General features: G+C 42.4%; 1 protein-coding gene across 3 annotated transcripts in view; it reads left to right on the top strand.

Annotated features, from left to right (window-relative positions):
- LOC147717663 (E3 ubiquitin-protein ligase TRIM39-like) overlaps positions 1-21,539 on the top strand; it is a 58,421-nt gene that overhangs the window by 24,772 nt on the left and 12,110 nt on the right. For all 3 annotated transcript variants that reach the window (XM_086924452.1, XM_086924450.1, XM_086924451.1), the window contains exons 4-9: positions 2,217-2,312; positions 3,494-3,724; positions 11,576-11,598; positions 12,352-12,458; positions 20,642-20,662; positions 20,749-20,775. In XM_086924452.1, coding sequence (XP_086780578.1) covers positions 2,217-2,312; positions 3,494-3,724; positions 11,576-11,598; positions 12,352-12,458; positions 20,642-20,662; positions 20,749-20,775 — 505 coding nt within the window. The remainder of the gene's footprint in view (positions 1-2,216; positions 2,313-3,493; positions 3,725-11,575; positions 11,599-12,351; positions 12,459-20,641; positions 20,663-20,748; positions 20,776-21,539) is intronic.

The raw sequence follows: 21,539 nt of genomic DNA, 5'->3' as shown, positions 1-21,539 counted from the left end.
GCTGGGGCCCTCTGAGAGTGAAGCATTGGAAGCCCCAATTTCTATGCAAGAACTGCAGACAGCATTAGAAGAGTTAGTATTGGGGAAAGCAGCTGGTCCCGATAGACTCCCTTTGGAGGTTTATCGGTTGCTATTTTCTATTATAAAGGAGGATATGCTTAATACTTTCATAGCTGCTCAATGCGGAAACCCGCCGGACTCCTGGGACGATGCAAATATAGTGGTCTTTAAAAAGAAAGATAAGCCCTCTCGATACCCGGTGTCATATAGGCCTATATCATTAATAAATGCTGATGCAAAAATATATTCTAAAATCTTGGCAACTAGGCTTGTGCAAGTTCATCCGCCGCTTGTATCTTGGCATCAACATGGGTTCCTTCCAGGCAGAAGCCCGGTTAACCATTTGCATAGGGTTATATCGTTAATTGATTATGCAACCGCACTTCAAAAGGATATTGGAATTATTATTTTAGATGCTGAAAAAGCATTTGATCGAGTAACATGTTTTTTTTATGGTCTATAATGTACAAGATGGGGTTTGGACCTAAATTCCTGCAGCAATTACAAGCTATGTATCTGCGCCCTCGGGCTAAGATCTGTACCATGGGGCATGAATCATCCTTTGTTAATATTACTAGAGGCACACGGCAGGGATGCCCATGCTCCCCTTTGTTGTTTGTCATATATATTGAGCCACTGCAGCTACTGGAGTCTACCAACTCTATAAAATCAATGATAGTGGGTGGGCACGAGGTTAGAGTCTTGGCTTACGCTGATGATATTGCAGTGGTGACAGCGGACCCTGTACAAGCACTAAGAGAGATCGTATGCTTGACTCGAGAGTTTGGTTTGGCTGCAGGATACAAATTGAACATTTCAAAGACTCAGGTTCTTTGCACTGCGGGGTTGTGTCCAGACGAGCCGCGAGTAACACCAGAGGCTAAATACCTGGGGATTAAAATTAGGATGTTAATTCAGAAGAAAATTGATGTTAACTGGGCTGATATACTAAGGTCAGTCAAAAGACAGTTAGAAAAAGTAGAATGTTTGCATTGAACAATGGTTGGGGGCCGTAATGTGTTAAAAATGTGTATACTCCCTAAGGTGCTTTATTACTTTAGGACGGTACCTCTCGAGTTGACACGGGTGCAACTATCGCAGCTTCAAGCTATTACAGATAGGTTTATTTGGGGATGGAAGAAAGCCAGCCGTGCTTCAAGATATATGATGTTACCACAGGCACGTGGCGAGTGGGGGGTTCCGAATCAGTATTTGGCAATAGGGGGAGAAACAAGGCAGTTTGAAATGCCTAATACCTACCAGATGTTAATAGGAAACCAGGCATGCGAAGTTTTGCTTCAAATTTCACAAGCCAAGTTATTATAAACGCAGAAGATTTAAAGTTTTGATGGCAGCTTACAAGGGATGGAAATGGTTGTGTAAGATTCTGTCTATAAAACGGATTAATTTTTTTACCCCCCTTAACTCTATGGAAATATTTCCGCTTGTATTTTGGGATGAGAAAATGAAAGCTTGGAGATACAAGGGGTTTCACCGTTTAGGGGACATTTTTAAAGATGGAGGTTTCTTTTATGGACTTAATGGGGAAATATACAATATCTAAGAATAATTTCTTTAAATATTTACAGCTACGTGATTTCTTATATAAACACTGCAGACCACAGACAATAATAAGCAATGAATTTCTTGAAGCTGTGTTTAAAGGGGCAAAGATTGGGACTCTGTATGAAATACTACTTTTAACGCAAAGTGACGATATTGCAGCTCAAGATTTGAAATGGCAGAATCGATTGGGCAACTCTGGCTTATTCTTGCAAGATTCGATCAATATGGCGGGTGAAGTGTTTGACTGCAAACTTGCGCACCCAACACTATAAAACTGTGTTTAATTTATATCATACGCCAGTCAGTGATTAAGTGGGGAAATACTTATGATGGAAAATGCTTTAGGTGTCAAACTGAGGAAGCCGATATTGTTCATGTGTTTTTTGATTGTAAAGTGCTCAGACCATTTTTGAACTCAACAATGATTAAAAAAATCAATGCATACAATCCAATTACAAGTTCAAAAATTATTTTTGTTTAAATTTTTATATGGGCCCATAGTGAGTTTTGTATGAGGCAAATTTGCATCTGCCGAATTTTTTTTCTTAACTACTTTGATAGCATTCTGTTTTTTCCCCTCACATTTTCAGGACAAACTTCAGACTGGCTTGATCACTCTAAGACGAGAGGCTCAGACTCTTTTGGGAATGAAGACCAAACAGGAGCATGAGACAAAGGATCTTGAGGTATTTGCTCTCTCCATGTCCATTAACCCTCAAACGCTGACTTACATTTGCATGTGGAAACGCACCTTTCATTTCTTTACTGATGGTGTTGGGGTGAGTTAACATCTAAGTTGTCTTTTGTACTCTTGTCATCCTCTCTTCAATCTGTGCACCTTCAGAAACCCCTGATATAGTTATCTTAAAGCAAATATCTGCTCTTTTGTAGTGTTTTCTAAAGTGGATTTTTAAATCATGGACTCCTCGCTGATTTTCATGAACACTTGATGGCCTCACCTATTTAGTTGATCATGGAAAGTTTTAAAAGAAGAAACCCTTTTGACACATAAACCCAGTTACTGTCATGTAGAGGATGTAGCCTCCATGGACAATTGCTTCTTTCTTAAAAAAAAAAAAAAGAGCGACATAAAATGTAGAAGGCAGATCGCGATTAAGGCCTTGAATAATGACTGCTAGATTTTCTAAGTTTGTTATAGGTGTGGACTCAATCCAGAACACTTGGTGTTTGCAATTTGCTTTTTGTCCTTTCTTGCCATTACAAAATATTATGCTTTTACAAATTGTGTATTTGTGTGTGCCTTCATGGCAGCTCACACTTTTCATTAGTGCAGTTTGCCAAATAATGTCCATGAGTGCATTTAGAAATTGGGAAGGAATGTGCTTCAGTCATGGGGCACATTCCAGAGCATCCTCGGAGTCTCACTCTTGGTGGTTCTCATTAAAAAAAGCATTTATGCGATAAGTATGTGGTTACATGGCAGTTAACGTTTCCTTTCTTTTTATTTGGTCTTTCCCACGTGAGGAAGGGGGCATTCTGTGTTTATGAAAGTCTAATGTCTAGGAACTCCAGACAAGAGAAAGTCAATGGATAGATTTGTCTACAGATGCTACGCCTTATTGTAACTGCGAGGCTCAGCTTGTGGGCCTGTACTCTCTTTAAGGCTGTACTGCTCATCTGTCTTTCATTCCTCCAGTTAAAAAATAAATAAATAAAGTTTCATAGGCTACATTAGTAACATGCATTGTATAATTGTCAAATATGTTACTAAATAAGACGCTGACTGCTTCTTATAACCAATTTTAGGACCTCTTGTATAATGTTCACCAGTTCTGAATGCCATCACTCTAGGATTACAAAAAAGTAACTTTAAATTTTCTTTCTTTTAATATATGCTCTGTTCCAGGTAACATTTGAGTCCCAACGCAAAGTAATTTTGTGTGCTTTTGAAGAAATGCACAGCTTTCTTGAGGAAGAAAATGGTCTCCTCCTTACAAGTCTGGAAGAGGAAAGAGAAAAGTTTCTAAAGATCATTGAACAAAATATCACTCATTTAGAAGAGCAGTATTCCTCACTCAGGAAACTAATTGAAGAGATGGAGGTGAAGTGCCAGCAGCAGGATGTGGAGTTGCTGAAGGTAAGCGGGACATCTGGAAACTAATGAAACCATCTTTCTTCAGTAATGTAATTGCAGATTTGAGCGACCAAGGCTCCATAACAGGATCTTGAGTTGATGAGAATTTAGTTTGAATTCTCTGGAACTGAAGTAGTAGCCTTCCAACCTCCGAAAACTAATGTCAGAGCTGGGAAAGTGTTAAGTGTAAGAGACAGACATATTTCTAGTAGGGCATGAGAAATGAATGCATTTGAGGAAGATTCTGACCTAGTTGGTGACTCATTGCTAAGAGTTTAAATACTGTTAACCAGGGTCTGCATACCCCTGGAGCCACGCTAGTGACCAGGATCCATTAACCCTAAAGGAAAACCAGCAATTTTTTATTTAATATTGACATCGAAAAAGGGCAGTGCTTTTGGGGTCCTGAGTCAAAAGGCCAGGGGCGATTCTTCCGCTGCCCTGTTGTGGCTCCTTGCATCCTGTAATGGTAGCCACAAGTTTTTTTTTCTCTATGGGAGCCTGCCACTTGGACCCAACTTTGGTTTTTGGACCCGAACTGAATGACAGGAAGAATAAATCTCCCTATGCAATCAGATGAAAGCCAATCCATGTGCACATACAAAATAAAATGGGTGTCGGCAGCAGCTGCATCATCATGCTTTCTCTTTCCCTTTCCTCCCAGTATTGACAAATGTAGGTCCACAATGTGAGACGTAATTACCTGGCCAATGCTTGTTTAAAGGTTTTGGTCCCTGGATGCTCTGCGAACTAGTGGTCCCGATATTTGTCTTGCTTAAAAGGGTGCGTCAGTTTGAGGCCTAGCAGCCGCAGCAGTATTATAAAGCTAATTTCTCACTGAACTGATATACACCAACCCAAGAAGAGGCACTTCCTCGATTAAAGTACCACCTTCATGTCAAGTTGGGTGTAATTATGTAAATTTCTTTCTGTATTGAGGAACAACGAATCCTATGGGAAATGTCACCTTTTTTCACTGCTGCAAGCACCCCTCCACCTTCCCCTTTATAGCTCTGCATTTAGCGTGACTCAAACCTGAATCCGCCAAAGGTTTTTTTGTTTTTTGGGGTAAATTTAGCAGTTTGATTCATTGAATGATGTATCCTTTTAATAGCAAAACATAAAAGCCTTTTGAATGGAAAATCGGATATCACCAGAACTACATAGGTGCTTTCTCTGCTTCCAAGTTGTATATGCACAAGTACAAAAAAAAAGGCAGCTGAATGTTGCTTGTGGTGTAGGAGAGTGCTCCATTAAGGAGTTATAGTTAATGTAGTGTGGCGAGTGAGGTGAGAAGACTGTGTACTGAAGTTCGAAAGTGATAGTAATTAAAAGATGGTGCGTAAGTATAAATGTGAGTGAGAAGTATGACTTACAGTAATATGAAAGTGGTGCGTAAATGATAAGTCTGTTATCCATTTGTTATAGTTGTGCGGTGTAAGATCTGTTTAGCGGAAATACATTACAAATAAGTGCGTAAGTGACGCATAAATGATAGAATTAAGAGAGAGCTATAATTGTACAATTTCTAATATTTGTGGAGCTTAATTTGGGTTTGTATACCAAACATAAGGAACGTCTCCCTATCTAGAACTATCGCCTAACCTTAGTTTTTTTGTGAATTTCAGTTTAGTAGATTAGTGTTAAGTGAAGTGTGGTATAGTATTGTGGTGCACAGCGTTGTAAAGTGTGCTCTGGTACAGTATATTGTGGTATAGTGAAGTGGAATGAGGTATACTACAGTACTGTATGGTGGAATGCCATACTGCAAAGTGGCAGAGTAGAGTCTCATACAGTGGAGTGGCTTAGAGGAAATTCTGATAGACTGACTGGCGTTTATTAGAGTGGCATAGAATGTAGTGGTGTACAGTGCACTGGTATGCAGTGGGATAGCATAAAGGGGAGTGTGGTAAAGTTAATTGATGCCCTGTAAATATTGTACAGTGTATTTGCATATACTGTAATGGCGTGGAGTTAGACCTTGGAGTGTTGTATAGTTTAGATGCCTATATTGGAATATATAACGTACAGTGGAGTGGCGTAAAGTGAAATAGCCTACACTTGAGTAGGTTGTACTGGGGTGCTTGAGAGTGGAGTGGGGTAAAGTTTCATGGTGCGCAGTGGTCTTACGTAAAGTGGAGTCTGGTACAGTGTAGTGCTGTAAAGTCAAATTGCGTATTATGGAGTGGCATATATTGGAGTGGCATATAGTGCAGTGGTGCGGAGCGGTATACTTTAGACTACTGTGGGGTAGAGTGTAGTACAGTACAACTTCATATAGTGGAGTAGCATAAACTACAGTGAGATTGAGTGACGTACCATCTAATTTAGTAGTTTAATGACATAAAGTTGAGATTAGTGGTGTTAACTGTTTAGATGTGGAGTGCTATGTAGTAGAATAGCATACAGTGCCGTCCAACTTAATCGGGTTAATTATACAAGTGTACAGTGAAATGTGGTTTAGTAGAGTGGTGCAGAATGTACTCTTGTAAAGTGAAACAGCATACAGTTGATTGTGGTACAGAGCAGTGGCATATCATATATTTCTGTACAATACAGAGGCATAGAGATTAGTAGTGGAGACTGGAATAGCGTACACTCCAGTAGTGTATCATCAAGTGGGCCATACTGGAATAGCATGTAGTGGATTAGCATACATTAGAGTAGGGTATAGTGGAATAGCGCTGAGTTGCTATCACAGTTTAGGGGCATCTAGTAAAGTGGCAGACACGAAAGTATTCGAATGCAGTGGTCAACAATATAATAGCATAGAGTATAGTGGTGTACATTGCAGTGGTGTGCAGTCTTGTTGAGTTGAGTGGAGTAACGTAATTCGCATAGAATGTAGTGGTGTATACTGTAGTGTTGTAAAGTGGACTAGCGTACTGCAAATTCCGTGCAGTGATGTAAAGTAACATACAGTTGAGTGGCGTAAAGTGGGGTGTGTAAATTATAGGAAATATAGCATTAACGCCTTAACCGCTGCAATTTTTCCGCCGCAGTGTGGATGGCTGACGGGAGCACGGAACGGGTTAAAAGGCAAAGATATAAAAAAAAAAGTAAACCAAAATATATATATACTATAATATGTAAATATTGCGTGGGTCCCAAAAGGTGGTTAAATTCAATGCATGTTGCTTAATTTATTTCATTGCGAAATGTCATTTGGATTTGGTGAAAACTTGCTGTATTAGATATTGCTGCCACTCTGTGAAAAATAAACCTATATATTACCTACTGGCAGTCTCCAGTAGGTAGTTATAGTTAGGACCTAGTTTCCATAGGATAAATCGTTTTTTGTTTTCCCAATATCTTTTGCGCCGGTTGACGAATCTTCGTGCAATTTTCAAAACTAGTGGCCCGATCCGGTCAGCTCCTGTCTTGAAAGTTTCGGGGTGATTCGACAAGCGGGGGCCGAGGAAAAAAGGTGTGTCGCATAACGCGTTTTCCTCATGTTAATTTCTATAGGAAACTTTAGACAAAGCTATGGCCCGAACTGATTAACGGAATCACACCAAATTTAGCACAAAGGTAGCCCTTGGTTCAGAAATAGACCTTTTTGTTAAATGGTGTAAATCCGTTCAGTAGTTCCTGAGAAATTAGAATAAGAAAAAGTTTTGATATCTGGGGATGCGGTGGGTTCGCGAACCCTCCAGAGCACGAGCTTCACTGTGAATGGCTGCCAACACTCTAAACCAGGAAGTGTTGACGGCCATCTTGTGTCTCGGTAGAACCGAGACACAAGAAAATAGTAAAACACCTCCGCGGGGCTTTATTGAAAATGGGCGGGGGGGACTTGCTTGCCCCCTAAGCCCCGGCGCTGCCACCTCTCCGTGCTCTAGCCCCCCCCAACACTGCCCCGGTTACTGCCACCTCCCCGGGCTTTAAATAGTTCCATTTACTGACCTATACAGTTATACACACACCACATCACTTATTCAAACCGAAACAAACGCATACTTACTCTCTTATACAATCACTAATACAAGTACACACTCATCCATGCAGCCACTCTCACAATCCCTGACTCTCACATAGTCATTTATATACACCAACTCTCACATAGACTGCCTTTTACGTATGTAGTCACTTGGACATGTACCATTGATACATCCATTCACTCACAAACATACCCATACACACACTCTTCGACCCATACAGCTATTTCCACATGCACTCTTGAATCCATACACCCAGTGAATCAACCACTCAAACATCTATGCACAGTCACACACCTCAGAAAACCCACACACCCCACACATCGATAACCCATATAGACACTCCTGTAGCTACTGACCAACCCATGCAGCAGCTTATACAGCAACAGACTGATACAGACATTTACACAGTTTAGTCAATAACCCATCCATTCAGTAAGACACATGTAATCACTCACTTAAACAGTCCGTCACGCACCTACTAAATCTTCCATCCAGACACTTCTACACCCACTGATTCTTCAATATATATATTTATACTTTATAGGAACACACACTGGATGATGTGATGTCATTTGAGATATATATATATATATATATATATATATATATATATATATATCAAAGGAGGGGTGAGGACGGACCAAGTGTTGATCCTAAGGCTCAGATTACCACTCCAAGAAATAGGAATGGGAGGTCCAGCCAGAGTCAGAGCCCCAAAGAACAATGACTAACAAAAACGGACTCGGCAATTCCTCAGGAAGAAGAAGGGTACGGTCAATAAAGGGGAAAGGGGGTAGTGCTCTGTGGAGGGCTACCCTGGGTATCCAATTTGTTGGAATTAATGGCCTCACACACTCTTGCGAGTGTCATGCTTCATCATTGGCGGTTGCTCCTCGTAGGGCAGGCGGTGCAATGCCCTACGGGCTCACCTCATAGAGGGTCTCTTTGTCGGAGATCTTTTTTCCAACTGCCTATGGGTGAAGTGCAAGTGAGGGGCCAGGGAGAGAATGGATAGTGTAGGGTGGTGATTTAAAATATAGCACGAGGTACCGGAGATCAATTTATTCTGGTGGTTCCCATGCTATATGTTAAAAACAGTGGGTAGCCTATGATCGCTAGAAATTAGGATTCCGTATCACGATCTAGGACTACAGTTCGTATAGTGAGGTCGACATGTTTCTCGCTTATGCAATTATACTGCGATTCTTCAGAACCTAATAGTATACATCTATCGCAAAGGAATGACCTAATAAAGTGTCAACCAATAATACATTTAACTTCCTGTTGTACTACCTGCGTTGGACTGCTCTTGCCTAGAGGAGACAAAAGAGAGAATTACCAAAATACAGAGACAACAAGTGCCCTTTTTGACCGTGAACACGCTGTGGTTTATGTGGAACAAGTGACTCTGTGGCAGTGACATATTGTGCACAGTGACCAGCTAGTGTTAACTATAATCACAATACCACATACCACAACATTCAAGAGTAAAATTGACAAAAACAGAAGTTTTAACTAAAAACAGCAGCAGTGACTTCATGGTTACCGATTCACAATCCTACAATGGGGTATTCTATTACTCACCTAAAGGTCAAGGAGTACGGGTGTCAACAGTACCCGGTAGGTGTGACTTCAAGGGGGAGAACCAAAAGGAGTTTAATGGCTATAAGGGAGGCAAGTACAAGTAGATTCGCATTGTCAGTGATCCTTGAATGCCTATAAATTTCAAGAAAATAGTCTGGTTCTCTGGGTGCCATACAAAGCAGGGCGAGTACGCATGCATCATACTCATCATGTTGAACCAAATCATTTGTTTCACATTACTAGATGGTCACATTATTATTGCCAAAACATGGATGTCCATTCATCCGTTAGTACGGTTAGAAGTATTGTGCAACCTATATGTTAACCTGTGTAGTGACAGCTAAGGAGCAGCCAGGATCAGCATGCGGAGTACAATATAATACACTACACAGGGGGAGTTTTAATTAATTCCTTAAGCTCTCAGTGCCTAGTTGATAGTCGGGTATTAAAGCTCAATAACGGCATGTAAACCGACAAACAGTGAGTTCTTGTGCTCACTTCGATAGCTCGCGGTGACTGTGCCTGACCCCCATATTATGTCTGGTATGCTCCGTTCACTTAACACACCCCAAGCGCTTTCAAAGTGACAAAGCAGCCCTGACTAAGGCTCGCTTGTATCTTAGTCAGAGGCACCGCGTAGACGGTTCCCGACCCCCATTGTGATCGGGTCAGCTCAATTAACGCAATTAATGTCATTTGAGATGTCATCAGTGATGTCACTGACCATGTTATGAATAATGTAATATGTGACAGCATCAGCAGTGCATTGCGGGGGCGCGAGTTATAGTTAACTGAACGAACTATAACCGGGGAATTTCTACGGTTTGTAAGAGTGAAATGTCCAACTAACTAGAACATCCCTGTAACCTATGTTTTTTTCCAGCAAATGAATATATATTGTGATCAAGGGCACTGGATGCCCGAAACGCGTCAAGGAATGAAGTGAGAAATAAAGTGACCTTGCCATTGGATTGTCCTGTGGTCTGTCTTTCTTCAGTTGCTGGGAAATGAGATATATATATATATATATATATATATATATATATATATATATATATATATATATAATCCTCTCCCAGCACTACCTATATATCCTCTCCCAGCACTTCCTTTTGGCGAACTGAAGAAAGACAGACCACCAGGACAAATCCAATGGACATGTTTCTTTATTTCTCATTCCATGACGCGTTTCATATATATATATATATATATATATATATATATATATATATATATATATATATACACACACACACACTGACACCTCTACACACTGGAAAAAAAGTTAGTGACATTCTAGATGAGCTAGAGGGAAGTTCACCCGTATGAGGCGGAGTCCTGTAATGACAGCCACAACATTAACTTTCTGAGTTGCAGCCAGCCCGAACACTTGGTAGCACAGTACCAAAATGGCATAAAGTAGAAAAAACTCCCTTGGCTAAGAAGACCCTATCTTTTTCTTTAATTTTTTAAGTACTAACCGTCCAAATACACCAAACTTTTACTGAGCATTTACTCCTTCATGCCTTCTTTAAATGCTAATTTCTCAAAATGGCTGAACAGGTTTACACCTAGTCACAAAAAGCGCACTTCCTTAGTAAAGTTGTAGTTTGATGTAATCCTGTTCAGCTGTTTTTTTTCTGAATCTGAAAACAAAGTTTCCTTTGGGAAGCTGAGGGTTGTTTGTGAAACCGCACCAAAGGTATTCAAGAAACAAAAAACACTCTTCCTGTGGAAATTCTGACCTAACTATAACTACACAGTGACGACCACCCCTGTGTAAGATAGATAGGTGTAAATGGATGTACATTGCCATTAATGGGGTTCTGGTGACCGCATAAACCACAAGGTCAAGCGGTTTGTATGTTTTCACCAGATCCCAGAGTTGGCAATGTGTGACCGTTTTGCATGTTATCTATTATGTATTTTTCACAGCGATACAGGGCAGATGTCTACTGCAGGAATCTAATCGTAGAGCTAGCGGGCAGGCGTCTACTGTGGGAAAAACAGTCAGAGAGCTGTTAGACGACAGGTGGCTACAGCACGAACCCAGCAGGATGTGCAGTTTCTGATAGTTTGGCCATATTCTTACAAGTAGAAGAGCAGCATTCCTCCGCAACTCAGAGCTAGAGAGATGCCCAAAGCATGAACCTGATCACCAGGTTGAGCTGTTGAAAGTAGTAGATGACTAGCAAGCAGCACAGCTAGATTAGCAGCTTCAACCTTCTCGATCAGAGGCATAGATATTTGGCATGCCACCTGGATGTGTTGGAGTTTTGTCTGTGTATAATAAGCCTTGATCTTTGTGTTTTTTTTCTTCTTTTTTTAGGATGTGGAGAGCCTTTTGAACAGGTTTGGTGCTTTTCTATTAACCACTCTACCTGTTGTATTCTTTCCATGGGATGTCTCTCCTTTCTTCAGTTTGTCACAGTGAAAATGTTGTTTCATGTTTCCTCCTTGGCATTGTTTTATGAACATTGTTTTATAGCAATCCTTACTGTCCTTCCACTTCCATCTTCTAGTAAATAGATTGTTTCATCATATTCATTGTGGACCCCCCCTCATCTTATAGTTGAGGGCTCTTGTTCATTCTGTACTCCTAGGAGCTCTCTCATTCAATGTAAAGTTGAAGTTTGTTGTCCATACAGAAGAAGAGCTTTGATTCCCAATATATTTTACGGTTAATACTTCTCTTGATCTTCAATTCTACAAGGCCACAAGCAGCACCCTCATTTAATTCACAGTAGATGCTTTCTGTCCACCAGATCGTTAGGAAGTCGATGATGCATCCTTTTAATATTACTGGTGCATCCCTGTTCTGCCTTGCCTTCTGAGGGTTGTCCTGTATTTGACAGCAGAAAGCTTATTTTATGTCATTATCCTATGATGGCCCATGTATGATTTGCATTAAACGTGCCCAAGCAAGTCCAGAGATATTGACTATATATGAGGATGTCCTCATTTATGTGATTCCCCTAGCAGTTTGTAGTCTTGTTTACAGCTCTCGCTTATTTACATTTATAATGAGGCAGCAAGTTGGTCAATATCTGTTTGTGAAACCTTTGTTTATTTTTCAATAATTCAGTAAAAAAAAATTTTTGTTAGGTGTGACAGCATGAAGGTTCAAGAGCCGGAATCTGATTTACAAGAGAGGGAGAAAAACCTGCAGAGTTTTTCTGCAGACCTGAGGAAGTTGATACTGGAATTCGGAGGTACATAATTAGTTTTACTATTAGAAACCTCAAGTGCGAGATGACTGGATCATGTTGAATTAATGATAATCTACAAGTATGTAATTTTATAATCCATTTTCCTTTATTTGGCTACTCAGCAGAAATCACGGACGCAGCCAGCGTTGATCCCATCATAGCACCACTTTTATTCATATACCCTCAACTATGGTGCACCTCAATCGCACTGCTGTACATTATGGCTAAAGTAAAATTGACAAAGCCAATAAATCTCACATAGGCGAGACCTATTATTTTTTGCCAATGCTTGTTTTAAAAATCTTAACTTTTACATTTTGAACAGTATCGGCATTACAATTTTGTAAAGATATTGTCAGAGATCATTCATTAGTATAACACATCCTCTTTTGGTGAATATAATTCCAGCACCTTGGACAAAAACAATCCACTTTTATGTGTGAGAGTACTTCCCATGGTCCCAGAGTCTTCTTATTTTCTCCGAAGAGCCTATTGCCTTTTAAGTGGCTTCCTTCGCCTAGGCACAGTATCTATACCTTTGCCCATTTGCAGTAAATGGATCCCTCCGCCTTGCTACCTCCTCCAATGGCATGCCGGGCCTTTTTTTGGCTATCAAGAAGTAAATTGCCCGCAGTAGTTAGGCCTATCTGATGCATTTGTGACCTACCATAATGCTTAGCAATGCCACCTTGGTGTCTATGGATGGTGATTGAGTTCCAAAACGAAATCACCCTCCTCCGCCTGTCTGATGCACATGTTCCCAGTAGTGAAAAATAATTGGGCAACTCCATATTGTGTGTAGGAATGTACCATGGGTCTGAACACACCGTAAGCAGTTCGTGGTCAGAGCGCATTCCGCTCCACCGCCCAAGCAAAGCAGTGTGGAGGTGGACAAAGAAGCTATTTAAATAGTATTGAGAGTTGGCCAGCACACTGGAGCCAATTTTTTGCCTCCGCCCATACCTTATCCTCCAGCCCTTCAAACTGCTGCTCATGTTTTTGCATCCTCTTTCTCAGGGTGTCAGGCGAGTTAATTACTAACGATTTCTATACTGTGGACATGCCCTATTTACAGATTTTCTTAATAATCTAATTAGGCTCCACAGTGTTAAAGTTTGAAAGGGTTGTTAACTTATCTTGTAGGGTTCTAAAGTGCGATGCAACTGCAAAGATTACATTTTCTTTTGTACAGCAAATTCCTCTGAGACCTATATATTCTCCTGGCTTGATCTGGTCTTTGCCCCCACCCCGCCTTCAACAAAGGACTCAACCCCATCAGCAAAGTCCTCCCCTGCTTCCTCCATACGTCAATCGGCACAGCCTCATTCCTGGAAGCACGCAGCTGTCCACGCCTATTGAAGAAGCCCTCCGGAGACCAGGCCATGCTTGCAAACTATAGATTTTCCTCCTAGCATACCCAGCCAAGATCTGTCAACAGACTCTTCACTCATCACCACCAACTCCTCAACACCACGCAGTCTGGATTCAGACCCAACTATAGCACAGTGACTGTTCTCACCCCAGCAACAGATGTCATCCAGATGATCCTAGGCAGAGGAGAAACTGCGGCTCTCTTCCTACTCGACTTCTCAGTGGCGTTTGATGCAGTCTCTAACCAGATCCTGATTAAACTACTGCACAGGGCCTGATTTAAGGGACCTGGCCGCTAAAGGATTTGCATATTCCTAACTGGAAGAACTTAATCAACCGGTCGCCTTACTCCTTTTAAGTCTGATAATTCATAGTCCAAGTACCTCAAGGCTCCTCGCTCAACCCCACTATTTCAACCTCTACATGAGCCCCACTGGCCAATATCACCTGCTCCCAGGGAGCCAACATAATCTCCTACGCTGACCATTCCCAATGTATACTGTGTGTCTGACATATCCCCAACACAAGAAACAAATTCCATGCCTACATAAGTGTGGACACCTGAATGAAGTCGAATTATCTGAAGCTGATCATCGACATGACCAGTGATGGTTTTTGGAAAAGATGCTTTGTTGTGGGATTCCACCTATTGGCCTACAGTCCTCATACCTGCCTCCATCCTCCAGCCCACAAGCACAAATATTCTGATGGATACATCTGCATGTGGATTCCTTACCTTTTGAATTGCAGGTGCATGGTGTGGACAATAGACTGAGCCTTCATGTGACTTCTGTCTGCCACCAACGCTCAATTCTCACGCACCGAGAATTAAAGTCGGTGGAAGTTGGAGAAGTGTGGCTCAATGATTAGAGCGGCAGACCCTGATGCAGGGATCTAGCCCGGGACCAGGGTTCAATTCCCCGCCTCAGAGGGTCTTGGGCTCAAAATTCCACGGACCTGATAATTCTTGCCTCTGTGCCTATTCCAATCATGGAGTTCCACGCTGCAACTCTGGGCAATAGCTTACTTAATCTCCACAACGGCCCCCACAACGCTAAGGATGCCTGGCCTCCACCTTGGGGGTGCCCAGGAGTGGACGCCTCACAGGGAAAGCCAGGATGGGTTCCACAGCGGTATTCGTACAAGCGCCTTGAGACCCTTGCGGGTGAGTAGTGCGCTATACAAGTATCAATTTACATTTACAAAGTCAAAGCATTAACTTCTAATGTAAAATATGAAAGGAAAGAGAGAACTCATCTGGCGGCAGAATTGCAAAATGTGAAACCAGTAAACCTGGTATCACTCCTGGCTTCCCACTTGACGAAATTGTGCAATCCTAGGCAATTGGTTAATTCACTTTGCCTCAGATTTCTTCATTGTCTCATATTCGAGCCCCTTAAAATATACAAGTTCAGGATGTGTGCTGTACAAAACCTTCTCTTGTGTTTTATTTAATAAACTTTAATGTTGTTCCAATTATATAACAACCAAGGATACACACAAGGTGCACCTGACAAATGACTCACTTCTTGTTATGTTATTATTATTATACTTCTATAGCGCACGGCCACTCCAGGGAGTATCCCGGCACTTTATCGAAGGAAACCCAACCGAAGAAGGGAGAACATAACACTGAGAGGACACGCATATACAGGAAGCAACACCAGATTAAGGGAAAAGCCATGTCTTAAGGGCCTTTCAGAAGGACAGAAGGCTAGAGGCCTGTCTCAAAGAAATTGGGAGGTCATTCCAAGCATGAGAAGCTAAGTAGCGAAAGGACCGTCCTCCTGCTCTAGCGCGCTTGATAATGGGAACACTCATTTTAGATAGGGACGAAGATCTGAGAGATCTGGAGGGGTGATACCAGGACAATCGTTTGGAGATATATTTAGGGCCTATACCATGTAGGGCCTTAAAAGTCGTGGTCAAAGTTTTAAACAAAATCCTTTTAGCAATAGGTAGCCAGTGTAGGGTTGAGAGAAGATCAGTGGCTCTGGCTTTTCTTGGAAGACCAAAGATGGCTCGGGCCGCAGAATTCTGGGCGATTTGTAGACGCATAACCAGATATTTGGGGAGTCCCAGGAACAAAACATTTGCATAATCCAGCCTAGAGCCGACCAGTGCCTGGACAATGATTTTCCTGTGCTGGATGGACACTAAAGGGAGAAATTTACGAAGCATCCAAAGGATGCCGAAACATTTCCCAGTAAGAGATGAAATATGCGGTCCGAAAGATAAATCACTGTCAATAATGACTCCCAAATTTTTGGCCTTCAAGGATGAGCTAGTGGGAGGGAACATATCCTGCGGCCACCAGGGTTTCCAATCAGGCTCAGAGGTACAACCAAAGAAGAGCAACTCCGACTTGTCGGAGTTGCACTTCAGTCCATGACGTCCAAACCACTCAAAAACCGCGCTCAAACAGCCCCTAACCTGGGCATCGTCAAACAGGCCATCCTTGTTGCTTACAAAGAGGAGCTGGGTGTCGTCAGCATAGGTGACAATCCGGGCGCCGAAAGACTCCGCCGTCACCGCCAGGGGGGCCATAAAGATGTTAAAAAGGAGGGGGCTCAAGATGGAACCTTGGGGAACCCCCACTTCTAGCGGTGACATCTCGGCGGAGTAGGGAGGCGCCCAGATTGTCTGTCGGCGGTCGGCTAAGAAGGATTTAAGCCAATTCCACACCGTTCCCCGCAGACCAAAGTCCCAGAGTCTGGAAAGGAGAAGTGCGTGGGGAACGGTGTTGAAAGCCGCCGACAGGTCCAGCATAATCAGTACAACTTTTCTTCCAACATCCAACTCCTCCCTGATGGCGTCAGTGACTTCAAGGAGCGCAGTCTCCGTGCTGAAATTTGCACGGAAACCAGATTGAGTACTATGCAACAGACCATTTTCCTCGATGAAATTGGAAATAGATCTGTGAACAAACCTCTCAGTCACTTTCGCCAGAGCAGGGAGTAGGGAAATGGGTCTGTAATTGGCATGGACTGAAGGGTCGAGTGCTGGTTTTTTAATGAGTGGCAGGATCATGGCGCTCTTCCAAGCCTTAGGAACTACCCCGGAAGAGAGCGACAGATTCAGGATGGGATTAACCAGGTTCACTAATGGCATTATTTTCAGAATGGGGGCTGCCCAGTGCTGCTGTTCACCAGGGGGCTGCAATTAAAGGCCAGGAGGGCTGCATGCACCCCCTGGGCCGTACTTTGATTATCCCTTCACTAGAGCATATCATGAGGTAATCCAGAAGGCTGCAGCCTCCGACAAGGTTTGCAGTCTCACTGGATTCAAGCTAACCTGGATGATGAGGGGTGATGCCCCAAAACCAGCTCCAGGATGCTTGTTTCCGGTCCCAGGAAGCTTGTTTGCCATCCAGTGAGGACCTGGCTTGGCATTTCGGCTGGATTGTTCCCATGAGGCACAGACTCAAGACTGATATGCATATGTCCGCGTCTAAACTGGGCTGGCATGGTGAGCAAAAGAATGATGGATTTCAGAGAACTATTGACTGGGGTTGAATGTTTGATTTGCTTGCATTTTGTCCATTATCTGTGTGTCTTTTGCCTCCCACATTGTTGACGTGCATAACAGCCAGGAGGAGGATGATTTCCAGTTGGAATTCGGTCCAAGTCCGATCACACTGTCCGGTGTCTTCCGTCGCTCAAGGGTATTTTAAAGTCTGCCCCTAACAACTTAAAAGAGCTCCAAAGCTAGAGTAGTCACCCTTAGAGTGGTAAAGAAATGGTAGCCCTCTACCATGCATACATTAAGGGTCAATTTCCCCCAGACTCCCTGCTGGTAAACTTCAACCACAAGTGCGCCTCTGTCCAAGTCAGAGGTGATACTCCTCCAGATAATGTGAGCAAGAAAATAGACTTATCGTGCAAGTGGGTGGCTGTAGGAGTGGCAGCCCATTAGCCAATTCACTGGCACTCCTGTAATGCTACAATAGGAGGAGCTTAAGCATCTTCCTAAGCAGTATAGAAAATGGTTAAAGAAGGTTAGAAGTGAAAGTCTTGAGACCAAGTAATCTCCTATTCCAGCACCCAATGTGCGTTGAATAATGCAAAAATAGGCTCCATGGACAATAACACAAGTGTTACACTTGGGTGCAACACCTGCCTTCGTAGCTCCAGGTTCAACCCCAAGGTACAAATGCATCTCATCAACCTACCTGTTAATGGGAAGGACCTTTTCGGGCCGCAGGCTGAAGAGCTGCTTGAAAAGATCAAGATATGGAGACTGCAAAATATATGGGCGTCCTTCAGTCTTCTCCTTACTACGCCACCAGTTGGTGGAATGGGGATAGTGGCAAAGGTGGCTCCCACTAACACTGCCAAGCAGTGATTTGCCATGCACCCTCAGATCGCATACTACCTCCCAGGGGGAGGTTATGCGATTACCTCTCTCATTGGGTGGAAATGACTTAAGAAGAGTTAGTCCTAACTGTGATCCAAAACTGCTGTTGCCTCGAACTACATAACACCCCATCATACTATCCATAACACACATCTTCAATTAGGAACACATCTTGGTTCTTCAGGAGTAGTGTGGGCCCTACTACAAAACAGCACCGTAGACCTTCTACCCCCGGAACACCCATAGAGCGGAGTGTACTCTCTACTTCCTAATTTCCAAAAAGAATGACTCCTTCAGGCCCATTCTCAATCTAAGACCCCTGAATCTTATCTATCCCGTCAGTACCTTTCTGCACAACAGCACTGCAGGATAAAAGCAAGGACACTTTGTAATGGTGCTCTATCTCACGGCTGCTTGTTTCATCATTCCCATTCACCTCCTCCATCAGAGATACCCTCACTTTGGGGTAAGTTAACAGCACTTGCAGTTCAAAGAACTCCCCTTCACGCTCCCCCCTTGGCACTGTTTTATGAATTATGACCTCCTGCATTGCCATCCTCCCTCACGTGAAGCTGCCATGGTATCCACCATCCACTGCACTATGGATGAATTTTACCTATGCTTCTACACCTCTCCCGCGGTTTCCCTTAGTGACATTTGCCTTAATTTCTTGCCCACAAACTTGTCCTAGTAGCTCCAACCCGGGCCAGACTGCTTTGGTATCCACCCTTTTAGAAAGTTCACTCCCCCACCAGGAGAGGCATCCCCCCAGGCTGGACCTTCTCACACAGAGGCAAGGTTGGGGGATATTCTGTGCAGCTCAACCTTTTGATTTGGCATCCTCAGTTGCTTGATTTTGGATACTTTAACCTTGTTCAAGATTGTATGGCTATCGTGATGGAGGGCTGTTGATCCACAATTTGTGCATACTACACAGCCAAATGGAAGAGGTTTGTTTTATCATTGCATCTAAAAAAATCTGGATTTCATAAAACCCTCTGTCCAGGATTTCAATACCCTCCTCTTACACTTACAAAAGGCAGGCCTTTTTACATATCTGTTCGCTTCCACTTAGCCCCAGTCGTGAACTACATGCAGAACAGGGAACACAGGTCCTTCGTCCTAATTCTTGTGGTCAAAGTCCTCAAAAGGGTCATACTTCCCAAGAGACTCATCGTTCCTATGTGTAATATCAGCTTAGTCCTCACCATACTAATGGGTACATCCTTTGAACCTAAAGCCACACATGCTACAAACAGAAAATGCTACTTTCCCTGCAAGCATGAAGTGGTGTAGATTCACATGCACCCATCCTCCTTCCCGGAACATGTGTTTTTGTTGCAAATCTTACTTTTATTATTTCCCACAGCACATTGCATTTTATATACATCTTAATGTTCGTTAATACTCCATTTGTGCACTCTCACGCGCTGTGCGAAAAAAAAAAAATCTACCCTGGAGATGGTGCCTACACACATTGTTCAGTAAGAGGAGGAAGTGCATTATACCTTGTGACATGAAAGACTTCTGTGAAAAAAAATATGTCTGAGCCCAACATTGAATGGCAAGAGTATGCTAAGCATGTGAATACAGCAGTGCATGTTACAAACTGGTGCTTACCAGGATAAGTAGCATTTTCCTTGCAGGTACATAACTTTGTTTTTTCTTCCAACTACCTAATGTAAAGTTACTCATTTTGTTTTCACTAATTCCAAGGGTGAGGTAGATTTGCTAAGTTTAAAATTTGTGATCAGCAGATAAAACTAGTTGTCTGTAGTGAGAAATTCTCTGCGTTACCTTGCACTCGCATAGAAGAAAGTCAGTGCTTTTGTTTCAATCACTGACTGAACTGTTAAATCAAATAAGCTTTATTGAAAAACACATAGTGTATCATAAAAACTACATAAAATGACATCTCTAAGTTAAAAGCACACCGTTAAAGAAAAACAATTCACTAAAATCAGTGAATAAAAACACAATGGATAGAAACTGGCGTAGTCATCCCCTGTAAACCATAACATTTCTACAACTGCTTCCTATGTCTTGTAACAGCCAATAAATATTGTGAAAATACAACACATGTACAGGCTCGGTAGCGTTTGCAAATGGATTAAAGCTGGGCGACATTGCACAAATCCAAGTTGTTTTAGCAGCGGCTTAAAAAAGCATTTTCTCAACTCTATAAAACAAAAAAACTGAATATGAATAGTACTTTGCGTAAAAACGTTGTCACATGGACACAACTCGAGATCAGAGGCCCAATTATTAATATTTGGAAAGGTCGTTAGATAATGAAAAATATCCAGCCGAAACCTAGTCAGGACAAATCTATGCCGATTTAGTTATTTACATGACTGACTGAACTGTCACTGTGATGGTGGCTGGCCAGTAGAGCAATAAATATTCAGCGGTAGAAAAGTGCAGGTAATCACAGATTTTTATTTTTATTTTTCCCACAGAAAGATTTCCTGCTGAAGTTGGTAAGTTTGTTCAGTAGTACATATAAAGATTTCATTGTGATAATTGAATTTGTGTTCTTAACAAGTCTGTTTTTTTTTTCCGCCAGAGTTGAGATGGGCCCGCAGCTTTACAGGTAACTGAGGATGCTCCTCATTGAATGTCCTCCCCCACTTCTTTTCTCTTATTGGCCTGTGACTTTCCTAGCATCACTTTGCTAGACCCATTGGGCAGTGTGAAGTGTAAAACTGCACTTATGATTAAAGTTGAATTTACCATATTATGCTATTGTGTGTTTACACCCACACAAACTGTCATTCTCATTTGTAAGTTACTCTCTATGATTTTCTTGTGTTTACTACTTTGATAATGTAAGCAACAAACTATGTGATAGGTCTACCTGTGCCTCATGGAACTGTTCTGTTGCATCCTGTTAGATAGGAGAAGGCTCAACTGGGAGAGGATGTAGCCTTACCGATAGAGCAGTCCACCTCGAAGCTGGGGAAAAGGGTTCGAGTCTCGGCAACAACGCTCAACATCCTGTAATTTTGGGCAAATCACTTAATCTCTCCGAGCCTAACAAAAATGAATGTGTCCTTCTGTAACAAAACCGGTGCTCATGTAAAGTGCTCTGATACCCATGGAGAAGTGTGGCTCAATGGTTAGAGCGGCAGACCCTGATGCAGAGGTCTAGCCCGGGACCAAGGTTCAAGTCCCCGCCTCGGCGGGTCTTGGGCTAAAAAAATTCCACAGACCTGATAATTCTCGCCTCGGTGCCTATTCCAATCATGGAGTCCCACTCTGCAACTCTGGGCAATAGCTTGCTTAATCTCCACAACGGCCCCCAAAACGCTAAAGATGCATGGCCTCCACCTTGGGGGTGCCCAGGAGTGGACGCCT

Source organism: Lissotriton vulgaris, chromosome 5 (genome assembly GCF_964263255.1).
Source record: "Lissotriton vulgaris chromosome 5, aLisVul1.2, whole genome shotgun sequence".
Classification (NCBI taxonomy): domain Eukaryota; kingdom Metazoa; phylum Chordata; class Amphibia; order Caudata; family Salamandridae; genus Lissotriton; species Lissotriton vulgaris.
This window is presented reverse-complemented; position numbering and strand designations above follow the sequence as displayed.